This window comes from Lepisma saccharinum, chromosome 3 (assembly GCF_977018435.1).
Source record: "Lepisma saccharinum chromosome 3, izLepSacc3.1, whole genome shotgun sequence".
Classification (NCBI taxonomy): Eukaryota; Metazoa; Arthropoda; class Insecta; order Zygentoma; family Lepismatidae; genus Lepisma; species Lepisma saccharinum.
The window spans coordinates 114,687,202-114,695,959 of NC_139231.1; the positions used below are offsets into that span (position 1 = coordinate 114,687,202).

The following is an 8,758-nucleotide window of genomic DNA, read 5'->3' on the forward strand; positions in this document are numbered from 1 at the left end:
TCAGTGTAAATTCTGCCATTTTGTTATTGTTTTTATGAACATGTAATGTAATAAATATTCCCTTGTTTTGTAAAGTAAATGTCAATGTAGGCATACATTTATTTTCCTAAGGCAAAGGCACTGTAATCATCTGATTACATATGATATTTACGGAAGTAAATCAGTAAATATTGATTACTGGTATGGCTAAATTTTATATCAGTACTTTATAGCTATTGATCCCTATTATAAATCTTTGCAGTTTTCAATTAAGAAGCAATTGTATTCAGTCATGGGAAAATAAAGTATTTCCTCAATGTTTGAGAACTACTGTGTTCCATGGCATCTTAAACGTCTCTCTCTTTCTTTCAGGGGATCAGAACAGTTGCTTTGACACAGGTAATAATATATAATAGGAAATGTAAAAATACATCCCAACATTCTTATTAACCTGTGGTTATATGCACTTTGCTAGTTCATTGTTATACATACTATACCGATCTAGATGCTTACTGCACAGAAAAAGCACATATATTTTTCCAGTAGTACAGGGTGTACACAAAGTGTCTGACACATTTTAATTATTAATAAATCAGAAACTAATGAGGATACAAATTAACTGATGGCAATGATAGATAGATAAACTCAAAAAGTGTTATATCCTGTATCAGTACATTTCTATGTCTGTTCATTTTGTCACATGTAGGACGTCAAGACGTTAATAAATTTTTTCACACGTTCAGGTCAGAATGTTGACAACCAGAGTAGATATCACGTTATTTATTCTGGCTTTATTTTCATCACTTTTGTAAGGTTCGTCAACATTGTTCATCGTGTTTTGAACGAACACTTGCCGGGAAGATGAATTTGACATGGTGGTCCGATTCCTTGGCCAACGAGATCACCCGACAAAACCCCATTGAACTTTTTTTTCTTTGGAGATATGTGACAGAAATTTTTACGATGCAAAAGTGATGAACATATGAACTGAAAGCAGAATAAACAACGCGATAGTGACTGTGAATGTTGACATACTGACCTGAGCGTGTGAAAAAATTATCGCCTTGACATTCTCCATACAACAAAAGCAACACATAGAAGTGTACTGATATAGGACATGAAACTTTTTGAGTCTATCGATCTATCATTGCCACCAGTTAATATCTATCTTCAATAGTTTCTGATTTATTAATAATTAATATGTGTCAGACACTTTGTGTACACCCTGTATGATTCATGTAGGGGAAAAGTATGAGGGAAATGGATATTTTGCAGTTGTTTATCCAATATCATAATTCTCAATTCATAGATTCAAATCAATATCACTTACCAGGAATCACTCATGTGTAGCTGTTCCATTGAAGTGACCCAAATTATGATTAAGATTGCTGCAACAATCTAGATGCCTATTGTGAAAATCACATCACTTATTCTGTACTGCTTTAGATTGAATGATTCATCTCTTGTTCATTCAATGTTCCTACTTGTTTCATCTTCTCAATTTTTACTTGAAACCCAGAATTTCTTGCTATCTTCTCATTCTCTTCTTTGCTGCTGTTAAAAATAAAATATTTTTCCTAAACAGAACATCCAAGTTTTAAATTATGAACTACCAAACACTAAAATGAATGCTAGTACATAATAATATGTGATACATATGAGTTAATTTATAATACAATTTTATTGCTATCTCTACTTAATACAAACATTGCCAACTAGACCCAAGAATTCCTTGGCAAAATGGCCAACCTTCGTGCACAGTGGTTAGCACAGCTTTCTATGACACCAGGAATCCCAGGTTCGAATCCCAACCAGGACATGGGTATGTTCTTTGTAACTGTCTCTTTACCAACAATTTCATCATATCATCACTCATCTTCGCGATTAGCCAAAAGTGGCAGAAAAGCGAAGTAGAATAAACCAAAGCAATCAAAATCTTGGTAAAAAATATAAATATTCATCTCTGCCAGGAATGAGTCACCAATGTCATCGATGTCAAAATATATGACTTTATTCTCATGAAATACTTAACAATAGTTTAAGTATTTGTTTTGTTGGATAAAAAAGAAAGAATACTATAGTACTACATTTAATAAAGTAAATTCATAAAATGGAAAACCTACACAATTGCAATGCTACTCATTTTGTTATTCTAACACAAAAGCCTGTCAAAGGAAATTGGAGCTGATAAACTTTTTTCTGAAGTTCTAATGATTGACTCTCACGTTTGGTGAGAGTGGATCCAAGTACTATTCCCTGCATCGTGAGGACAATTGGGGAGCTACTTACACACAAATAGTAACAGACTGTGGTCTGAAATTCCAATAAACAGCATGGGCTCATAAGCAATATTAACCAAACAAAACATAACAGAACATAAACCGTGAGCTACTATTAAGACAAGTTGGATGGGACATGATGTTCTGATGAACTCATCACCCAAGCCACTTCACAGGCTTATGTGGAGCTTAAATAATTATATTGCTTCACATTAGGCTTTAGACAAACATTTAAACAAGTCATACTCAAGAAATAATTTTTTAAAGTATAAATTATCAATGCTGCAGCTTAATATAAATTTGGAAATAATTTTGTGTGCATGCATGTTTCTGTTTGCAAATGTTGAAATGCAATTGATGTGGTTTTTGATGTTTGTGAAAATAAACATTTGAAATGCCAATTTGTGTTTGTATGCAAAATAAGCAGAAACATTACACATAGATTCCCTGAAATATCATTTAAGTTAAGCACATTCGAATATTTCATGTTCTAGAATTTTCTGCATGAATAAAATATCAATTAGGACACAAGATACTATCAGTCACATAGTTAATGAATAGGAACTATTTGCTTGAACTCAAACTTAATGCAATTGAAGTAAACTTCAAATTAATATGATCTCATAATAAAATTAATATCACTTACCTTATCCTTTGCTTCTATGGTCCTTAGAAAACATTTTCCTTCCTTGGAACTAGGGATCTGAATCTGAATTATCAAAATCCTGGATTCAGTATCTGAACCTCAGATCTTGCTTCTGTTTGAATCTCAGATTCATTATCCAAACCTCAAATACTGGATGCGATATCCAAATATTCAAACACTTGGAACCACCCATCCCTATGTAGAACATATGAGGTGTTGCCGATATTAGGGATGAACTTAACAAAGGTTGATTTTTCTATTATTGTTGAACCATATACATTGGAGACTGCTAATACAACATGTGGAAGGAGTCCACTTCGCCTCTAATACTCTGAAATTTGCTTTAGAATGGGACAGTGGACGTGCAACGAGATAGATATGAATACTTTTAAACTGCTGATTATTTTAATTTTCTATTTGTGCAATTGCTTCAAATACAATTTGCACAAGCTGAACCAAAAATCTTCCCCAAATGCTGATTTCTGGAGAGCTGCTGTGAGTGCAAAATCCAAAACAAAGGTTGTTGAATTCTGGTATCTCAGAGGTCGCCATATTGGACCCTCATACCATTTTACAGAAGCACAGGCCTTTTACATTATCTCTGAGGAACTTTATAGTGTTTCCTTACCTTTTTAATGTGTTGTGTTGCATTCTGTGCTAGTCCCTTTACAACTTTACACTTTTAAGCATTCTCAAGGGGCTTTTTGCACCCCCTTTTTATTTTGAGGTAAGGATTTTAGATAAGATTTTCCTCATAGAGTTTGTAGGATGTGAAATGGCCACATGTGTCAATGCTCTCAAGAATTTTGACTCATTCATCTGTGAATATTTCAGTCTTCACAAACAACAATGTAAGCATTATTTCTACATGTGAACAACAGATTCAACATTAGTCTTAATTGTTTGCCATTATTAATTTACAACATATGATCATCTATGTGTATACGGACATGATAGAAATTAAATGTAGTATTAATGTTGCATTCATCGCACACATGTATATAACTATTTTAAGATCAATATAAAAACATTTTGAAAAGCTCTATCACTTCATTTAGCACAAGTAGGCAAGTATTTTAGTATTGGAAAGGCGAGTCTAATAAAATTATCATGTCAGCGAGCACTAGATCTGACTCTGTGAATCCTAGGTATCCTCAAAGATCACATTCATACTAAAAGGTATTATTTCATAGATCTGAATGACAAAATGGTAGAACTCATCAACAAACACAAACTGAGCAACTGTAGCAGCTGTTTGCCAACTCAGATAGGAACTACGAGGGTCATCCAGAAAAAAAAGGAACGTTTCGGTGTAAAACACAAATGACAAATGATGTGTGCAAAAAAATTATGGTACGAAAACTACATACCTTACTCTACTTTTCAACGTATTCACCATACCCATTCAAGCACTTATCATAGCAAGATACCAGTTTGTTGATACAGTCATTGTACTCAGTTGCCGGGTATGTATTCAACCAGGTAGTGACAGCGTATTTGAGTTCAGCCATGGCAAAGTGCTTTCCGGAAAGTATGGACATTAGACTAGCACACAGCACACTCCAAGCAGTGAGACGGTTCAGACATGTACACGTACAGTATCGAGCTGTGAGCCCTGAACACGTGCAACAAAATTGGGAATCCTGCCAAGTGTGATAAGGATTCTGAATGTCAGAAAAGTTTGTGCCAGTGAAATTCATAAGCAAATAATGGAAGTGTACGGTAATGACATGATGAATGCCACGGCTGATGAACTCAAATATGCTGTCACTACATGCTTGAATACATTGGTGGCGACCGAGTACAATGATGGTACCAATAAACTAGTATCACGCTATGATAAGTGCTTGAATGGGTATGGCGAATATGTGTAAAAGTGGTGTAAGGTATGTAGTTTCTGAACCATATTTTTTTCATTCGTTGTTTCTGTTTTGCACCAAAACATTCCTTGTTTTCTGGATAACCTTTATACTTTGTAGCCATAGTTGATTTTCTCAGATTAGTGAAAGGTGCAGACTTGCTTCTCTTGTCATATTTCTCGGTTTTGGCACAAAAAGAAACGGATGTAATCTGTTTATATTATTTTTCACAGGAACGCGCCCCTGGAGGTAGGATAAAGAAGTGGAAGAGAAGTTCTTGGAGACGTGAAAGAAGCAGCCAAGGATTTCCGGACACATCAGGGCAGAAAACACCGCAGGGCAGTACAGAAGAAGCACCATCATAGCAACATCTCATGAGAAGCCTCTGCACTCAGAAATGGTAGCACCAATCCAACGACGTTCTGTGTGCATGTGCTGGATATACAGTGCTTCGAAGGCAACTTTGCAAGCAGTGGACTGCTGTAAATACGCTGGAAGATATAAAAAGAAGAAGAAATATATCATTGTATGTAAACGTGTTAAGTGTTCACTTCTGGATGCCATTATACCCTCCATAACTATTCCTTTTTTTTGGCGTAGTGTTCATCAGTGTTGTGAGTTTGTGGTGTTTGTGCCTGATTATGTACTTAAATAAAAAGAAGAAAACATACTCGAGTCACACAATCAAATCCAGACTTCTTACTTGCTTCCGTCAACAGAATCAGCCTGAGTAAAACTGGAAAAATGAGTTTACAGAAAATGGTGCATGAGTGGATAAAAAAGCAACTTCAAATAGAGGCATTTACATGGGAAAAAAAGTAGCATGCTAGACAAAACATTTTTAACTTACTACAGGCATTTTACCTCTTTGAGAAAGCCTCAAACACTATTTTTATAGCCTGTGTAAGAAGACTGAAAACAACAAAAGATGAATTTAAAACAAAAGGGTAGATAGATCTCATTGATTCCATTTTCTACTAAATAGATGTTACCAATAGAGAAAAGAAAAATCATATTATTTTTGATGTGGTAGATGTTTAGCTATGAGTTGAATTATTTTGTTTAAAATATGGACTGTGAACATACTCTTTTTTGTATATAAGAAAGGAAAGGAGTGTTTCACACCAGTCAATGAAAAAAACCCTTCCTGTTTATAGAAAGTACAATTGTTTGATTCATTAAGAGTTTGTGACATACTTAATGGAGGAAATCCTTTCATATGGGAACACTAAAATTCAGCCATATTTTGAAAACTATAAAGAGGAGAAACATATCGGCCAAACCGAGTCCTGACTTCAAAAATTGGAAGTGGCTGCAAGTGTCAATAAAAACATAGTAATTATGTTAATCTCAGGCCCACCAAATGGAAATAATAGTACGTGGGGTGCTCAAGTTTATATTTGAATTAGTGTGCAAATGTGCGGCTTTTGAGCTCTGAATTACTACTTACAAAATACAGCAGGTTTGGGGAATCATCTCATTTTATTTTAAAGATATCTATGTCATAGCAGAGTAAAGCTCTTTGTACAGCTGGGACATACATGTTTCAGAATCACATGACAGCATTCATGCCATTATTCCAAAACAACTGCTGATATTTCATTTTCACTATCTTTTCCATTACGTATTTAAAGAGTAGGCTTTTCAAATGTAAAGATACATACAACAAAATTGTAAAAGAGGAATTACTGGTGATACAGGGTTAGAGTTTGTTTTGTTATGGAGGGGAACCCTTGGGCTTTTTTCAAGAAGTGAAATTTTGACATCAAGGCGAGTTAGAAGAAAAGGTAGTTTTACACAAAAAACTTCACCAAGTCACTATGGCCCTTACAACAAACGAAAGCTAAAAGAAAACTTTGGTCCTTCCAATCCCATCATCCATTTAGAACACAACAAAGAAAACTTCATCTGTTGGTAATTACATGCATCCTAGAGATGGAACAGATTAACCAGTACTGGCAGTATCGGCCGACATAGGCATATCAGAAAAAATACCTATATTTTTACCAATGCATCTATAAATAGCTTTTAATTGAGTGTAAAATTTTGACATTTTTTATTATTATGGATATAACAATATAATTCATATGCTCAAATTTTGTAAGGTAAATGTGGAAATACCCACAGTCTAATAAAGGTGGTTAAAGAACCACTCATATTATTCAACAAGCATTTTTAATATGTATTGCTTAGGTTTACTTTACTTTGCTTTTCTACAACTTTTGGCTAATTGCAAAGATGAGGATAAGTGATGATATGATGAAACTAATGAATGAAAACTCACAAAGACACCCTTGCCAAGATTCAAATCTGGGACCCCTGGCATTGTAGAATGCTGTGCTAACCACTATGCCACGGAGGTCAGATAATATGTATCAGAACAGCAGAATATTGTTATTGGTAAATTTTGTTGGTCATAATTTCATGTTGGTCTATCCCTTATATGCACTACATACACTGGAAGCCTGACTTTACATTTTCCCACATTATACATTCAATCTTTTTGGTCCCAATGTAGCAAATTACTAGAAAAAAATCCTAGATTTAATATTCCCTGAAAAATGTAAATCCAAGGTTCCACTGCCTAAATCAAGCAATGAAATGTAATTACATAGCATACTGCTAGTAGTAGTTGGTATAAACAGTTTTTCTTGACGAATTTTTCAGCATAACTTTGCATGTTTGTAGAGACATAACAGTACTAAGCTTTAGAATTTTTCTATTCACTTGGGTTTAGAATTGGGAGGGCAACGAGGGAAGGGGAGGTACTCATGACTACACATCTGAAAAATCTTGCGGTTTCAAACTTCACATCCCAATAGACTTAAAGACATCCAAAAGTCCTGTTGTCTCAAGATTAAGTGAAGATATTCAGCTATTTTAATCATATGTTGTTTTCAAAATATATACCAGACAATTTGATATCCAGATTTCTTGGACATCCTTTGCCACCTTTATTTGTTTTATCAGTTACAATTAAATAAACGATTAGTGAAGGACTCGTACTGTGCGTAAAAATGGATATTTGTTGTAATCGATAAATCTTGGAAGACCCTCCAGTTCCAACGTAGTGCTGGATGTAGACTTTTGTACCTATTGGTCCTTACAGCCACTTCCCTTTACTCGAATAGGACAGAAATGGCATCACAATAAACACTTGGCCTTATCAATACGTGAACGAACTTTAGTGTCTCCGGAAATAAGGCACCTTTTACAAAATATGTTACAGGCTCTTTCATTTTAGTGAGTTAAGAAAATAAGCAATTGACAAAAATGAAAAAAAAGCTACCATTGTATTTATAAAAATATACAGCACAATTTGTCTGCCATATATCAAAACAAACGAAAGAAGTATGGTTAACATGAACTGCTTGCTTTCTTTCCTGTGATTATTAATAATTTTTCTTACAAACCAATTGTTGACATGTTACAGATCTCTCATTGCTTTATGTGTGTGACTCGGTATCCCAGATCTATCATGTGATACATCATCCTAGAGATCAACAGAACTGTATACATTAAAACCGCCTATATATATTTTATTAAAAAATATCTAATTTATTGGCTAATTATTATATCTTAGTTGTTCCTTTATTTGATATTTTTTTTTCCAATTACATTGTCAGTTTGATTTTCACAATTTGGAATAACATTTGAAGCTAGGAAGTTGTTCATGTTTCAGGGAATGAGACACTGTAGCAAATGAGTATACTGAAAGTAGGTACTTGCTTATCTGCAAAACTATTTTGTGAATGTGTTCTAGTAATTAAAAATGACATGTGCACTTTAATGTTAAAAATAGAGGATTATCATCATCTTGTTGAAACGTGAGCAAAAATTGTGTTCCAACCAGGGAATCAACTCTTGTAATTCCAGATGTGCCTAGGGATGTCAATGTGTTCTCATCAGAGATACGAGCATTGTTTCAAGTGAAGAAGCAGTGATGCAAATCCTAGCTGAAAATTACTATTAATACTAGCTAATTTGAATATTAC

At 34.3% G+C, this 8,758-nt stretch overlaps 1 protein-coding gene across 3 annotated transcripts in view; it reads left to right on the forward strand.

Annotated features, from left to right (window-relative positions):
- The window catches only part of LOC145985333 (transmembrane protein 117-like), a 241,652-nt gene extending 233,312 nt beyond the window's left edge, over positions 1-8,340 (forward strand). Inside the window, exons 12-13 of one of the 3 annotated variants that reach the window (XM_083119225.1) lie at positions 352-378; positions 4,997-8,340. In XM_083119225.1, the coding sequence (XP_082975351.1) occupies positions 352-378; positions 4,997-5,128 (159 nt within the window). In that variant the 3' untranslated portion in view covers positions 5,129-8,340. The remainder of the gene's footprint in view (positions 1-351; positions 379-4,996) is intronic. The other 2 variants (XM_083119227.1, XM_083119226.1) reach the window with 2 other exon arrangements.
- The last annotated feature ends 418 nt before the right edge of the window (positions 8,341-8,758 follow it).